Genomic DNA, 17,399 nt, shown 5'->3' with positions numbered 1-17,399 from the left:
AAACATGTGTACATGTGTCATTATAGCAGAATGATTTATATTCCTTTGGGCATATACCCAGTAATGAATCCCAGCTACTCTTGCTTAAACCTAGGAGGCAGAGGTTGCAGTGAGCCAAGATTGTGCCACTGCACTCCAGCCTGGGTGACAGAGTGAGATTGTCTCCAAAAAAAAAGGGTGTGGTGGGCCTGTAATCCCAGCACTTTGGGAGGCTGAGGCAGGTGGATCACAAGGTCAGAAGTTCAAGAACAGCCTGGCCAACATGGTGAAACCCTGTCTCTACTAAAAATACAAAAATTAGCCGGGCGTGGTGGTGTGCACCTGTAATCCCAGCTACTCAGGAGGCTGAGGCAGGTAAATTGCTTGAATCCAGGAGGTGGAGGTTGCAGTGAGCCGAGATCGTGCCACTGCACTCCAGCCTGGGAGACAGAGCAAGACTCAGTTTAAAAAAAAAAAAAAAAAGAAAGAAAAGACATGAGTAAGGGTAAATAGTCTCACTTATGATGTTCAAGAGAGTTGCTGCTGTCTCACTCCAGTTATACAAAGTCACAAAGCCCTTAAGTTGTGTGATCAACCCACACCCAATGTTACAGGCAGAAAAAACTAAGCCTTCATTCTGATAAATTTATTAAAATAAGAACAAGCATCAGTTGTACATAGAAATAATCATTTGCACTAAGCATGGTACTAGAGCAGAAGAGCAGTTTTAAATATATATATTTTTAATCACAAAATATATTGGTTAAGGCACTATAATCCTGTCTCATGTTTTCAATAAATATGCTGGATTGTTTTTAAAGGCAGTAGTGAGTAACTGATTACATAAGTATAGGCACTATACTATTAAAGACAAACTGCTGTGGCCATTGCGTGTAACTCATTCTCAAAAGAACTGTTAGTTAAGATTAGCATTTTTTTTAAAATGAGAATATGAAAATTATCACAGTTTTCTCTTTCCAATTTAGGTCTCTTCCAGAGAGACCTATATATTAAAAGGTGCTGTTTCTTCACATATTCCTTGGCAACAATGAATTATGCATAAAGTAAAAACATTGCCTCTTAGGAAGTAAAGTCATCAGAAGATGTTCGCAGAACAGCTTGAAATCTTTGGAATAGCTTTTTTTTTTTTTTCTTCAACTGCAATAAAATCAGTGGAGTTCAGAAAACTCGACCTTTCAGCATCCAAGAAGGCAGCTTTGTAAGCACTTTCTGTTCAAGGAACTTTGTTAAGCAGCTGAGGGGAATCTGACCCAGCGCCTGTGTTGTCTAGTGTAGACAGGGCACCAGACTGGGAGTCAAGTGGCCTGGGTACTCCTTCACTGCCACCAGCATTTCATAATAATGGCAAATTTACATTTTGTTACAGTGCTCAGCAGCTTACAAAGCACATACATGTGCATCATCACAGTTTGTTCACCTGTAAGATGAAAGGGCTGGATTCTTTGTTTTCTGTGGTCTTTCCAGTTCTAGTGCCTTGCTAGTCTGATAGGGTGAATTATTTTTTGTTATAGCTGACGCTGCTGCTGCAGTCAGGGCCATCCTTTCTGCAGGACACAATGACCACAGCAAAGAGCGGGAAAGATAACTTTCCACAACATCGCCACATTGACCTCCTTTCATCAAAGCGCTGTACGCTATTAAAAGTCACCGTTTAACTGGAGTTACATTACTCACAGAGGCCATTAAGACGTCTCTTCTTATTAGACAATATAACTTTTGTGACAGAAATAGGCTGCACAGATCTCTAAGATTAAATTCATGTTATTGCACATTTTGTTTCTCCAGTCAGGTCTTCAACACGTAAGATATGATTACAACATTAAGGCTTTGTACAGCATGAAGTAAAACATCAGGAAGAATCTTGATGTGAGCCACACCTCTTTTAGAGTGAGAAAAAAAAATTTTTTGTTTTGGTCAATTGTACAGAAGAGGATGCTTAATCTGATATGTTTTATAACTGATAAATGACATTGTTAAGAGTGCAGGTTGGCAAGACATGCTGGAAAATATATTCACTTTTCATCAAGTAACTAGACACATGGTCAAAGCTTTAAGAAATCGGGGACCTGCCTGCTTCGATGCAGTAGAAAATACATAGGGAGGCCGAGACGGGCAGATCAAGAGGTCAGGAGATCGAGACCATCCTGGCTAGCACAGTGAAACCCCGTCTCTACTAAAAAATACAAAAAATTAGCCGGGCGAGGTGGCGGGCGCCTGTAGTCCCAGCTACTCGAGAGGCTGAGGCAGGAGAATGGCGGGAACCCGGGAGGCGGAGCTTGCAGTGAGCTGAGATCCGGCCACTGCACTCCAGCCCGGGCGACAGAGCGAGACTCCGTCTCAAAAAAAAAAAAAAAGAAAAGAAAATACATAGAGCTAATTTTATTCTGAAATGTATAAGAATATTGCTTTCACCTGCTAAGATTTGGTCTTCAGTTTGACTTTGTGTGTGTGTGTGTATGTGTGTATATTTAAATTATAGACACAACTTTTACTTCATTATAAAAGATTAAAATGCATCATTGAGAAGCAATTTAATACAAAGCATCTAATCATAAAAATAGAAAAGGTAATCAAAGAGCACTTCAGAAAGAAACTCTGGAGCCAAAGGCATTAGTTCTTCTCCAGGGACCTGTAATAATCTGTCAGGACCTTCCATGCTTTGGGGGCCATGAAGCCGTCTGGGGGATTCTCTCCTTCCCGGGCGAGCTTCCTCATACGAGTTCCTGAGATGAAGTCAAACTCATTGTGCCTGTTACAGGGTGGCAACAAAGAACTCAGTGTAGGTAAATGATATCTGCCTTAAGGATTCCTGGAGTAGGTTATGGTTTTTGAGACCCACGTTCTTTCTGTAAAATGCTGCATCTTTGAAAGTGGGCACTCCTCTAAATCTTCAGGAACTTGCAGAAGAAAAGGGAAATAATGGCAGCTATCCATTCAGTATTTACCATGCACCTATACTGTTCCTGGGAAGTGTCTTGAGACCAGAGACTGTCTTCTATTTCTCTGCCCACTTCTGTGAGCCCTCAGCATGGGGAGCAAGTGCGCCATAAATATTCATTGCAATCTCTGTGTTGCTTCTTTTCACTTAGTGTGCCAGGCACTCCGCGCATGCTCAAGAATGCATGTTGAAAGAGAAATATTTATGGATCATCTACTATATGCAAAAGACTGCAGTACAACTTTAGGGGACAAAATGTATAAGACCACATCCTGACTCTCAAGGGACTCAGTCCACTTGGGAGCATGTGGCAGTGCACTGGAGAGTTTTTCAAAGGGCCCAAATTCTGCCTCATCATTTCTATTATACAGATGTTGATAAAAGAATTTTCCCCTGAAAACCTACCTTGCTGGATCATAGAAGTCCATGGCTTTTTTGGCTTTGTTGTAGGCAGCCACTCGGAATGGAATGATTTCCACAGAGGTGAGGCCAGGGGCCATGCTCAAGACCTTGCCCCCATGAGTGGGTTCATACAGATCCTTCTTGGTTTCAGGATGGGGCATTCCTGCAGGGTCCCTGCCCACAATGTAGAAATTGGCCCCTGCAATCATCCGGGACCTGCAGTGCCACTGGACCTAGGAAATGTCACATAAGGGACATGCTGGTCATTATGGGTTAAATCTGTGGGTCATGGTTTATGGAGACACCTTTATTCTGCTTTAAAAGTAATTCAGTAATGTGAGTCAACTAAGAATTGCAAGAAAATCACTGAGGTTCTAAGACTCCATCCACTCGTCATGCTTTGTTATGTTAGGTAGGGTAGGAGCTCTAAAGGTAGGCTTCCTCCCTCATAACTCAAGGTTGTATTTCTTCATCTCCAAACAGGCTAGCAGGACAAGAACACTTAAATCTTAGTATTCTACAGAACTGTACGGATTTTACTTTCCAGTGCCTCCCTATTCACAATAAATTGCAGTTTAAAGGAAATTACAAACTCCAATATCTCATTATCTGACTGCCGTTAATGAGCTAATTACCTTCCACATGCAGATGCTGATTTCAGTGCAACGGAACACTTGCCCTCTTTAAAGCCCAGATAGCAACACAAAGGATGGAAAGGAGAGGTAGGGGCCTGGAACTTTGATCTGATTGAAGAGAATTAATTCATTAAACTCAGTTTGGGGCATTCGAAAGGGTTGAGACCCTTTCTATTCATCATACTTTCGGCAAACTCATTCAGATCCACTACAGTGGTGGTGCAGTGGGACAAAGAAAATCTGTTTGATAAGCTCACTGTGTTATGATAAAAGGGAGACATTTATCTTTTAAAGATATCCTCTCCTAATGAAGCTCACAGGGCATGGTGAGTAACTGGAACTTCTGAAATTGAATATTAGGTTAGATACAACTTGCCCTATAACCCAGTTAAGTTTCATTAGCCACCTCTTTCACTGGCCAACTTCCATATTCTCAAAGGCAATGTAAAACAGGTTTGATTTGATGTTTCTAGCATTTTTCTTTTTTTCTTTTTTTTTTTGAGACGGAGTCTTGCTCTGTTGCCCAGGCTGGAGTGCAGTGGTGTGATCTCGGCTCACTGCAACCTCTGCCACCCAGGTTCAAGTGATTCTCCTGCCTCAGCTTTCCGAGTAGCTGCGATTACAGGGGCACACCACCACACCCGGCTAATTGTATTTTTAGTAGAGATGGGGTTTCATCATGTTGGTCAGGCTGGTCTCGAACTCTTGACCTTGTGATCTGCCCGCCTCGGCCTCTCAAAGTGCTGGGATTATAGGTGTGAGCCACTGTGCCCGGCCTTCTAGCATTTTTCAAATACTGAGTGGAAACATAATGAAGCTGGATAAAGAAGAGACACCAGAACATTCCAGAATCTGCTTATGAGGAAGCAGAAAGGATCCCAGAGACTCATTTACTCTTCTATGTAAAGTTTGAGTCTGAATTTCTGACTCTCAAAGCCCAGCTCTGGGAATTACTCACCTCTGTAGGGCCAGCATATAACATGGGAGACGGAAAGATGGCAACAATGGTTGACTTGGGATCCAGGACCCCTTCCTCGAGCACAGCCGCGTGCTGCTTCATCCGCCAGTCCAGAGGCACATCGTCATCTTTGGTCCAGCCCCCCAGAGGGTGTAGCAGGAGGACCGGGTGCTTGTAGCCCCTCTCTAGGAGCCTGCGGCGAGTGTCCTGCATCAACAAAGCATGGCCATTGTGGACAGGATTGCGCAACTGGAATGCAAACACTGCATCTGGGAAAGGAAAGCAGAAGAAGGAAGGTCACAGAAGCACATGGTATCATTTCTCCACAAGAACAGAAAGGACACAACCATGTTTATTGTTTCGTGCATTCATTATCCACTGGCTTTTTTTTTTTTTTTTTTTTTTTTTTTTTACAAAGTGTTTTTTTTTTTTTTTTTTTTTTTTTTGAGAAACAGTCTCACTCTGTCGCCCAGGCTTGGAGTGCAGTGAGCGATCTCGGGTCACTGCAACCTCCGCCTCCAGGATTCAAGTGATTCTCCTGCCTCAGCCTCCCGAGTAGCTGGGATTACAGGCGTGTGCCACCACACGCATCTAATTTTTGTATTTTTAGTAGACTCAGGGTTTCACCATGTTGGCCAGACTCATTTCGAACTCCTGACCTCAAGTGATCCACCTGCCTCAGCCTCCCAAAGTGCTGGGATTACAGGCGTGAGCCACTGCACCCAGCCTATCCACTGGCTTTTGATAATCAGCTGGAGAATACAGGTGGGTCTTTAAGAGGTGTTAATCCAATGCTAACCAATACCAGATTGCTGAGACAGGGATGAGACGCAGAGGCAGGAAGCTGCTTAGGGGGAGCCTAACTCAGGAATGAAAAGATGTGTTGCCGGGACCTTTCCTGTACACCAAGGCTCAGGCAGGGCGGGTGTTAATTAGTCCTCTTCTACCAGGGAGCCTAGAGGGAGGTGAGTAATTGTGAGGAACGTTTTCTGGGGCCTGTGCAAAGGGCAACAATCTAAAGACAGAAAAAAAATTTGCCTTCACTTTAAAGAAATCTCCAAAACTACTCCATTTAGTGATGGACTCCTGAGAGCCTTAATTTTTTTTATCTGGCAATGATATAATTTTTATGTCTATAATATGAAAAACTTGAGAAATACAGAAGAGCCCAAAATAGAATATAAAAATCACCAATAATCCTATTATTACTTTTTCTCCCTCTTTTTCAAAATGTATACAATAAATAATAAAAATATTTTCATCCAAACTCCATCCCCAAGAGAATGTAACCTGCAGTTTGGGGCATGTGCTGCCAGAGACTTTTCTGCCCCTATACACAGAAGTAGGTTAGGGATTTTAGAATTATGATGATATTTTGTTTTTTTTCCCAAAATATGATTATGCTGCACATATTGTTCTGCAATGTGCTTTTTCACTTAATAAATACACTTTAGGTATCTCTATCAGTGAATATTTTAAACTGTTGAATAGTGTTCTAATATATGGTTCTAATATATAGTACAACTTTATAAAACTGTTTCCATATTATAGACATACCAACAGAAGATGTTGTCAGGTTATTTTTAACTATAAAAATACTGAAGCCAGGCATGATCTCAGCACTTTCGGAGGCTGAGGCAGGGGGATTGCTTGAGCCCAGGAGTTTAAGACCAGCCTAGGAAACATAGTGAAACCCATTTCTGCAAAAAAATTTAAAAATTAGCAGAGTACGGTGACATGTGCCTTGTAGTCCCAGCTACTTGTGAGGTTAAGATGGGAGCATTACTTGAGCCCAAGCGGTTGAGGCTGCAGTGAGCTATGGTCATGCCATGGCACTCCAGCCTGGGTGACAGGGTGAGACCTGTCTTTTAAAGAAAATGCTGATTCCTGGTATCCTTAATTCTTTAATCAGAGGGTGGTTAGGAGTATTAATAAATGCAGTAGGGGCCAGGTGCGGTGGCTCACACCTGTAATCCCAGTACTTTGGGAAGCTGAGGTAGGTGGATCACCTGAGGTCAGGAATTTGAGACCAGCCTGACCAACATGTTGAAACCCTATCGCTACTAAAAATAAAAAAATTAGCTGGGTGTGGTAGCGGGCGCCTGTAATCTGAGCTACTCAGGAGGCTGAGGCAGGAGAATTACTTGAACCTGGGAGGCAGAGGTTGCAGTGAGCTGAGATCACGCCATTGCACTCCAGCCTGGGTGACAGAGCAAGACACCATCTCAATAAATAAATAAATAAATAAATAAATAAATAAATAAATAAATAAAATGCACTAAGGCCAACTTACATACCAGCATTCATTTCTTTACATTTCTGTTTGAGCTCCAGAGGTGTCAGACGGTATTGGTCCAGCCCATCATTCCACCTTATTTTCTCCAGCACCTGAAGGTCTCCACCAACCAACCAGTCCCCACTTTCCATTACCATCTAGAAAGAATATTGTTATGATTGCTAATGATTAATTGTGATTTCTATTTTATCTGAAAAATTTTCTCCTTTTAGACCAATCTCAGGTTACAGTTAAAGAACTGCCTTCAGTCTTCAGTATTTCTGGCACAGTATTTCTCAAACTTTTTGGTCTCTAGAACCCTTTATGCTCTTTTTTTTTTTTTTTTTTCTGAGACGGAGTCTTGCTCTGTCGCCCAGGCTGAGGTGCAGTGGCCGGATCTCAGCTCACTGCAAGCTCCACCTCCCAGGTTTACGCCATTCTCCTGCCTCAGCCTCCTGAGTAGCTGGGACTACAGGCGCCCGCCACCTCGCCCGGCTAGTTTTTTGTATTTTTTAGTAGAGATGGGGTTTCACCGTGTTAGCCAGGATGGTCTCGATCTCCTGACCTCGTGATCCACCCGTCTCGGCCTCCCAAAGTGCTGGGATTACAGGCTTGAGCCACCGCGCCCGGCCCCTTTATGCTCTTAAAAAATTATTGAGTACCCCCCTCCACCATGAGCTTTTGTTTATGTGGGTTATAGCTATCATTACTTTTCATATTAGAAATTTAAACTGAGAACATTTAAAAATATTTACCAATACATCTAAAGCTAACATTAATCAACCTACTGCCTGTTAACATATAAAACATTTTTAGTGAAAAATAAGCATTTTCCTCCCCAAATGTAGGAAGTATGGTACTGTTTTACATATTTGCAATCTTTTTAATATCTGACTTAATAGAAGACAGCTGGATTCTCATATCTATGTCTACGTTTAATCTGTAGTAATATATTGTTTTGGCTGAAGTATAAAAAGGAAGTCCAACTATAGGTAGGTAGCTAGAAAAGGGAAGAGGATTTGGATAGCCTTTTTGCACAATTGTGGATATTCTTATTTGATACTACACCAAAACTCAACAAGTGTCAATTTCTTAAAGGTTTAAGTTGCACTGTGGAATCTGAAGTCATATTAATGCACTTTTCATACTCTGTTACATTAAAAATCCATTGTGCTTTGGATTAATCATTTACCCATGAATGATTTTGCAATATTATATATTGGAATTAGAAACTATTAGTTCACTGAGTTTGTAAGTCTTCCAAATGTTGACATATTTTATTACAGGATTTTTAAACACACAAGTGTTAATATCATTACTAGTCTCATCAAAAAGTTTTCTAAGTACTAGGAATCTGCCAACCTTATGGTGGTGAATAAAAATTTTCCAAAAATTTTTTGCTTGAAATTTCAAGATTTATCATTGGCAATGAATACTCTCAGCTGTTTTCCTTGAATTATCAGGTTCACTTTGTTCAGTTTGAAAAATATCTACCAAATAGTCATACCTGAATAACCATAGTTTATCACTCATGCTTTCAAGTAAACATGATGATCCATGAAAAAAAAAAAATAGTGGCCAGTATTGCTTGTAGCACAAACCATTGTACAAGTACTTTTCCTTAAGACAACCATTGTACATTGGTATATGTAGCAGAAGTACTTTAATGTGTACTTCCTCTTTTGTAATGGAATATTAAAAAGATGTGGACTCAAGGGCCAAGATTTAATCATCACTTTTACAGCTTCATCAAGAACAGTCTTAGGTGAAGCTAGCATTGCTTTTATTGCAAGTGCATGATGATGAATAGTACAGTGACTATGGATATAGTTGTCATTGTCTCGAGTCTAAAGTGACAGCAGTTTTAGCCACTATTGCTTTTGTACCAGCAATTCAAATGTCAATACAGAGAAAAAGGCAAAGAATGTCTTAGTATTATGAACACAGTTTTGAGCTTGGGGATTCTCTAGAAAGATCTTGGGAACCCTCAGTTTTGTAAACCGTACTTGAGAACTGCTGCTAGTACATTCCTAATACAGTCTGATGTATCTTAGACTATTTCCAATAAAGACCTAAATTAGAGACCCTGGGGGAAAAAATCAGACAGCTTGTTTTCTACTGGTTAATTATTGTTGAGCACAATTTCTATGGAAATTCTCAAAAGAAGCAGCCTTCTTCAATTACATCTGATTTTAAAACAAAAGGAAATCTCCAAAGAGCAGCAAAATGTAGCTAAATTCACTTGTAAGGCTAAACGTAGACTATTAGCTAAACCCTATTTTTTAAAAATAATCTTTGACAAGGGTACCAGGACCACTGAATGGGGGAAAGAACAGTCTCTACAACAAATAATGTTGGCAAAACTGGATATCCACATGCAAAGGAATGAAGTTGGACCCTTACCTTACATCATATACAAAATTTAACTCAAAATGGATGAAAGACCTAAAAGTAAGACCTAAAGCTTTTAAACTCCTACAAAAAATAGAAGCGAAAAAGCTTTATGATATTGGAGTTGAAAATGATTTATTAGACATGACATCAAAAACATGAGCAAAAAAAGCAAAAAAAAAAATTGCAACTACTTCAAACATATGTGCATCAAAGAACATAAGAGTGAAAAAGCAACCTATAGAAAGTGAGAAAATATTTGAAAATCATATTTTCTGATAAGGGGTTAATATCCAGAATATATAAAAACTCCTACAACTCAATGACAAAAAAATTAACCCAATTAAGAAATGGGCAAAAGACTTGAATAGACATAGCTTGAGATGATCTACAAATGGTCAAAAGCATGTAAGATGCTCAGCATCATTAATTATGAGAAATACAATTCAAAACCACAATGAGATATCATCTCCCATCCATTAGGATGGCTACTATTAAAAAAACAGAAAATGTCTGGGCACAGTGGCTCACACCTGTAATCATGAGCCACTGTGGATTGGCTCACGGCAGGTGGATTGTTTAAGCCCAGAGTTTGAGACCAGCCTGGGCAACATGGTAAAGCCCCATCTCTGCATAAAATATAAAAATTAGCCGGGCGTGGTCGTGCATGCCTGTAGTCCCAGCTCCTCGGGAGGCTGAGGTGGGAGGATCACCTGAGCCTGGGAAGGTTGAGGCTGCAGTGAGCCATGATTGTGTCACTGCATTTCAGCCTGGGTGACAGAGACCCTGTCTCTCTCTCTCTCACACACACACACACACACACACACACACACATACAGAAAAGAGAAAAATAACAAGTGTTGGTGTTGGCGAGGATATAGAAAAATAAAAATTGGAACCCTTGTACACTGTTAGTGGGATTGTAAAAGGTGCAACCACTATCAAAAACAGTATGGAGGTTCCTCAGTGAATTAAAAATGGAACTACCGTATGATCCAGCAATCCTACTTACGGGTATATATTCAAAGGAAATGAAAGGGTCTTGAAGAAATACTTGTATACTCATGTTCATAGCAGCACTATTCAAATAGCCAAGAGGTGGAAGCAACCCAAATGTCCATAGATGGATGAATGGGTAAATAAAATGTGGTATATACATACAAGGGAATATCATTCATCCTTTAAAAGGAAGGAAATCCTGTCACATGCTATAACGTGGCTGAACCTTGAGGACATCATGCTAAGTGAAATAAGCCAGTCACAAAAAAGCAAATATTACATGATTCCACTTATATGAGGTATCTAAAGTAGTCGAATTCATAGAGACAGAGAGTGGAATGGTAGTTACCAGGGGCTGGAGGAAGGAAGAATAGGGGAGTTGCTTTTATTTTTGTTTTGGTTTGAGACAGATCTCGCTCTGTCACCCAGGCTGGCATGCAGTAGCTCACTGCAGCCTCTACCTCTGGGGCTTATGCAGTTCTCCCACTTCAACCTCCCAAGTAGCTGGGACTACAAGCATGCCACCACACCTGGCTAATTTTTAAATTTTTTTTGTAGAGACAGGGTCTTACTATGATAACTAGGTAGGTCTCAAACTCCTCCTAGGGAGGAGGGCTCAAGCAATCCTCCAACTTGGGCCTTCCAAAGTGTTGGGATTACAAGTGTGAGCCACCATGGCTGACCGGGGAGTTGTTTAATGGGTATAGAGCTTCCATTTTGCAAGATGACAAAGTTCTGGAGATTTGGTTCACAACAATGTGAATACACTTAACATTACTGAGTTGCACATTTACAAAAGGTTAAGATGATAAATTTTATGTTCTGTTTTTTACCCTAATTTTTTTTTTTAGAGGAACCACCATTTCTTTAACTCACTGAGGATTTCACTGAGGTTACTAGCAATCACTTTTCTATTCCCAGTCTCAGCTGAAAATGTGACTTCAGGAAAGGTAGGTGTGAAGAGCACCTGGAGACCTCTAGGAGAACCACCTTCATGGTGTCCCACACATTAGATGGCCCAATTCTGGCCCCCTTTTGTTGTGTCCATCCCATAAAGGCAAGAAGACCCTTGGTGGGAAGACCCACCCAGAGTCATCACCTACTCTTTTGATCACAGTCTGGGTACCCAGAACTCTAGAATTTCCTGCCCAGTCAACTCTGAGCTTGCTGCTAGGGCCTAGAAGAGCTTCATCTCCCAACCTGTCTTTCTAGGGTGGACCACACACTCAGAGCAGCCCTAGTTCTGAAGGCGGGCCAAGCAGGGAGGGTCTGTGGAGGTTGTGGAGAGAGCTCAGCCATGCAGCCTGGGGTGCCCACAAATCAATCCAGAGGACCCACATAGCACAGGAAGAGGCCAAGCATAGAAGGAGAAGGGAGAGTTGGTGAAAGGCCAAGGACCAACTCTCCACACACTAGCATATTCTGATGCAGAGCCCAGAAGTCTATATTTGAACCTGGCTTTCCAGTTTGTGATCAAGGCACAGTTGTCAAAGTAGAAGGATCGAACATATTTTATTTAGCAGTTTGTTAGTTATACATGTAACTTTTAAATATGATGTATGGATCTCCATTTGTATTCTTGCTCTGGACCCCACAAATATTAGGGGTGAGCCAGGGTTGAAGAATGGTTAAACTAATGAAAAAGAAAAATATGGCTGCGCACGGTGGCTCACTCCCATAATCCCAGTACTTTGAGAGGCTGAGGTGGGCGGATCACGAAGTCAGGAGTTCAGACCAGCCTGGCCAATATAGTGAAACCCCGTCTCTACTAAAAATACAAAAAATAGCCGGGTGTGGTGGCAGGCACCTGTAATCCCAGCTACTCAGGAGGCTGAGGCAGGAGAATCACTTGGACCTGGGAGGTGGAGGGTTGCAGTGAGCTGGGATTGTGCCACTGCACTCCAGCCTTGGCAACAGAGCGAGACTCTGTCTCAAAAAAAAAAAAAAAAAAAAAAGGAAAAGGAAAGAAAAAAGAAAAGGAAAACATAGCAATCTTTGTTTTTTCCTATAAGTTTAAATATTTTCCATCTGGTATTGAAGTATAATCACAGTTACAGAGGTGTGTCTCTCGTAGTCACTGACACAAATACTTACATACTTACAGCCAATCTTACTCCTCAAACATGTAATGGTTCTACAATCCTTCCCCTAATCAAACCCCATAGGCCTTTCACCACTTTCTAAACACAACTTGGTTACCTGAAATGTTACAGAGAAGAGGGAGGCAAGAATGAGTGAGAGAAAGCTGATTTGAAACACCTAGTAGGAAGACACGAAGATAGTGATGGTGGGCCTGGTTCACATCCCCGTTATGACCAGATATTGGGGTTTACTATGACCTGCATTCCAGAGAGGTTCAGGGAGTGGAGTATTGGGATAGAGCAGTGGTTCTAAACAGAGGCTGATTTAGTCACTCCTGGTAACATTTGACATCTGAAGATAATTTTGACTGTGACAACTGAAGTGCTATTGGCATCTAGTGAACAGAGGCTAGAGATGCCACTAAATACCCTACATTGCACAGAACTGCCCTCTCCATGAAGGATTATCTAGTCCAAACTGTCAACAGTGCTGAGGCTGAGAAACCCTGGGGTAGACAGAAGGCAATTATGCGAGGTTTTTGTATGTGTTTTCATGGCCTCTTGAAATAATTCAAGAATATTTTCAAATATCCATACCTATACATATACTTTCTCCTCATTGCTTAGAGTTGAACACAACACAATTTTGAGAGTTGACCACCAACCCCCCTGAGGATGCAGTCATTTATTCTGGACACTAGGGGTCCACCCTATATTGCTCTATCTACTGGTGAAGAGGGCATCAAACCAAATTCATCCAGCATCCAGCCTAAAAACCTTTCTGTTTGAAGAGAAACATTAAAACTATGAGTTTGGCATTTCTGGGATGGGGAGGGACAAGGTGCATCTCTATCCCTAAGGTGGCCCAATTATCACCAGAACTGTGTACAGCTGTCAGGAAGGGAGATCCAGAGGCTCTGCTTAATTTCCCAGGACTTTGTGGCCTAGAAGTTCCCAGCCCCTTTCAAGCTTCCTGCCAAAGACAGCAGCAGGGCCGCAGCTAGAGGATTTGCAGAACTGGATGCATGAAAAGGAATGAGGAGCAGGTTTCAGCAGCCCAGTGAAGTAGCAAATAGGGAACTGGGCTCAAAATTACACACAAGAATGCATAAAGGAGAGGATAAGCTCAACCACTGAGGTAAAGACTAAGAAAGCTATTATAAATAGGCTCAAAGAGGCCAAGAAGAGGAAGACTCAAAAGCAAATCTGGAGATGAGGGAATGCACTATTTGGAAAAGGAGGAGCAGCTGAGGGTGGGAAGGTGACAAAGAATGCAAAAAGGGAGCAGAGAGAAGTGAAAGTAACCAGAAAGAAGGAAGGAAATGGTGGGTTCAGGAAGATAAGGTCATGATGAAAGAGTGCAGAGAACAGAATCAAAGAGAAGAAAAACTAATGCATACAAGAGGAGAATATATATACACACACACATACACACACATATACTCCTCGTGTATATATATATATACACACACACACATTCATATCTGTGATATCAATCCTAGTCACAGAATCTGGGGCTTTAAGGAATCTGGAGGTGATGTAGATTTAATGTCCTCATTTTCAGAAGAGAAGGCACTTTTACAGAGGGGAAGTGGCAGAGTTCAAATGCACAGAGCTTTCATATCAAAGCCAAGACCCAAATCTCAGACTCCTGCAAACCAGATTCTTCTCACCACTGCACTCACTGCCTCTCATCAGTGGCCCCCATGTTGACGTTTCAGTTTCACCTATCACAGGTATGAAAGCGGCAAGTCCAAATTACTCTGGGAGGACAAAGAAGGGGCACTCAGTCATGCTCACGTGTCATGGGAGTCAGCGCTGACTTCTGAAAGGAGGTAATAAGGTCTGGAGGCAGAGGTGGAAGAAACAGTGTGCCAGGTTGAAGGATGAGTATGTGCAAAAGTCAGAGAGAGCATGATCGAATGACCAGCTCTGGAAGGACTGGACGAGGGAATGTATTGGCTGGTGGTGGCAAGAGGCTTTGCGGTAAATTGTATCTTAATAAAGGGGTTTCCAAAGAAAGGTTGAATAATTCACTCTAGCTAAAGAGTGGGAGATTAGGGGGGAGTAAGAAAAGAGAGAGGGAAGAATTGAAATGTACTGACCCAAGATGGAATAGAAGTGAATGAATTCAAGCAATACCTGAAAGCTACATTTGGCAGGACTTGGTGACTGAATGGACAAGGGGAGAAGAGAGAAGCAAGAATGGCATCCAGGTTTTGGTCACAGGCCACCATTTGGATAGTGAAGCTGTCACTAAGATAGGAGACATAGTAGGGGGAACAGGCTTGGGGGGAGGTTAAACATGTTGAGTTTGAGGCACTTGCAGGATATATGCAGGAGGAGCCATAAAGAAAATAGCTCCAAACAATTATTTAACTCAATAGTTTCAACCTTCACAGCACATTAGAATCACGGGCAGCTTTAACTACCTACCCCTCAATAATCAGATGTGACTCAAAGCCAATTAAATGAGAAATCTGTGAGGATGGGATCCAGTCATGGGTGATTCATAAAGCTCCTCAGGTGATTCTGTTGATGTAACTTACCATATGGTTTTCATTATGGAGCTAAAGGCTATAAACTCTCCTTCCTGTCTTTCATTGAGAAGTCACATTCTGTTCTCTTGGTTTGTACAAGAAAATGTACAGTGCAAAACAGGAGTGATGATTCTTAGTTACCTCACCAAGAGCACTGTGAAAAATAATTACTACTTGACAAATATTTGGGAGCCATGGATGAAAGGCAACAAAGCCCCAGCAAGCATTAGTTTTACAAGTTTCACCTGCTCCTCGTGATAATTTCATCTGAACGCATGGCACATGGTTCTATATTTAGTGACACCAAACAGAGGGTTGGATGCCTTGAATGGAAGGTCAAGAATGACGTTGGTGAGAAGCTCTGTAACGAAGGCCGACCATTTCTTAGTGACTCTATTTTCCTTGCAAATATCATTCCCAGTGCCACATGGAAAGAGAATAAGGCCCAGGATTATACTTTTGGAAGTAATTACTTTTGGAAGCTGTGGGGTTCTAAAAACCAATGTTAAAGTGTTTTTGTGGGTTTCAGAGTGCTAAAAAAAAAGGACACAACGAAAAGAATTATTTTGCCAATAAAACTTGTGTGTTTGGTACATGTAACAATCTTCAACAATCTTCATCAATCTCTCTCACTTTTGCACAAAATGTCTACAGAGTGAGTGGCTTTCTCTCTCTGGTTATCCAAAGCTCATTTCTCACCATTAGCTCCCTGGGAATGTTTATTGAGTCCCTCTAATAACCTGAAGGTACAGAGTCACTGAAAATATTGTCAAAGCCACAAGTCATGCCACCATTCTCCCTGGCTTCTAAGAAATTCTAAAATTCTGAGTTCCATCTGCCAGCATACCTTGTAAGGAATGATGAAAAAAATACGGGCATACCTGAGAGACACTGCAGGTTCAGTTCCAGACTACTGCAATAAAGTGGATATTGTAATAAAGGAAGTCACACAAATTTTTTGGTTTCCCAGTGCATTTTAAAAGTTATGTTTACATGATACCATAGTCTATTAAGTGTGCAATGGCATTGTCTTTAAAATGTAATACATCTAAACTTTCTTTTTTTTTTTTTTTTTTTTGAGAAAGGGTCTCACTCCTATAAGCCAGGTTGGAGTGCACTGATGCAATCACAGCTCACTGCAGCCTTGACTTCCCAGGCTCAGGTGATCTTCCCACCACCAAGCCCAGCTAGTTTTTTGTATTTTTAGTAGGGAGAGGGTTTCGCCATGTTGCCAAGGCTGATCTCAAACTCCTGGGCTGAAACAATCGGCCTCCTAAAGTGTTGGGATTACAGGGTGAGCCACCACGCCCAGCCTATCTTAATTTAAAAATACCTTTTTGCTAAAAATATTAATGATCCTCTGAGCCTTCAAAGAGTTGTAATCGTTCTCCTGGTGGAGGATCTTACCTTGTGTTAATGGCTGCTGACAAATAAGGGTGATAGCTGCTGAAGTCTGGGGTGGCTGTGGCAATTTATTAAAATAAGACAACGATGAAGTTTGTCAGATCAACTGACTCTCTGTAGCATGAGATGCTGTTTGATAGCATTTTACCCATGGTAGAAATTCCTTCAAAATTGGAGTCAATCCTCTCAAAGGCTGCCACTGTTTTTATCAACTAAGCTTACATAATATTCTAAATATTTTATTGCCATTTCAGAAGCATCGTCACCAGGAGTAGATTCCATCTCAAAAAAACAATATATTTGCTCATCCATAGGAAGCAACTCCTCATCCTTTCAAGTTCTATCATGAGATTGCAACAATTCAGTGACTTCAGGCTCCACTTCTAATTCTAGTTATCTTGCTATTTCCACCACATCTGCAGTTACTTCCTCCACTGAAGTCTTGAACCCCTCAAAGTCATCCATGAAGGATGAAATCAACTTCTTTCAAACTCCCATTAACGTCAATAGTTTAACCTCTTCCCACAAATCGCAAATGTTCTTAATGGCATCCAGAAAGGTGAATCCCTTCCAGGAGTTTTTCAGTTTACTCTGCCCACATCCATCTGAGAAATCACCATCTAGAGCAGCTATACCCTTACAAAATGTATTTCTTAAACAATAAGACCTGAAAGTTGAAATTACTATTTGATCCGTGGGCTGCAGAATGGATGGTGTTATGCATGAAAATAAATTAATCTCCTTGTACATCTTCCTCAGAGTTCTTGGGTAACTAG

General features: G+C 41.3%; 1 protein-coding gene across 1 annotated transcript in view; it reads right to left on the bottom strand.

Annotated features, from left to right (window-relative positions):
• Positions 1-610: 610 nt before the first annotated feature.
• The window catches only part of PAPSS2 (3'-phosphoadenosine 5'-phosphosulfate synthase 2), an 87,677-nt gene continuing 70,888 nt past the window's right edge, over positions 611-17,399 (bottom strand). The window contains exons 10-14 of the mRNA XM_025397084.1: positions 7,231-7,366; positions 4,934-5,202; positions 3,344-3,573; positions 2,368-2,749; positions 611-2,094 (exon numbers count right to left, since the gene is read on the bottom strand). Of these exons, the coding sequence (XP_025252869.1) occupies positions 2,611-2,749; positions 3,344-3,573; positions 4,934-5,202; positions 7,231-7,366 (774 nt within the window). The 3' untranslated portion in view covers positions 611-2,094; positions 2,368-2,610. The remainder of the gene's footprint in view (positions 2,095-2,367; positions 2,750-3,343; positions 3,574-4,933; positions 5,203-7,230; positions 7,367-17,399) is intronic.

Source organism: Theropithecus gelada, chromosome 9 (assembly GCF_003255815.1).
Source record: "Theropithecus gelada isolate Dixy chromosome 9, Tgel_1.0, whole genome shotgun sequence".
NCBI classification, from domain to species: Eukaryota; Metazoa; Chordata; class Mammalia; order Primates; family Cercopithecidae; genus Theropithecus; species Theropithecus gelada.
The sequence above is the reverse complement of the archived record's forward strand: the minus strand, read 5'-3'. Positions and strand labels throughout refer to the sequence as shown.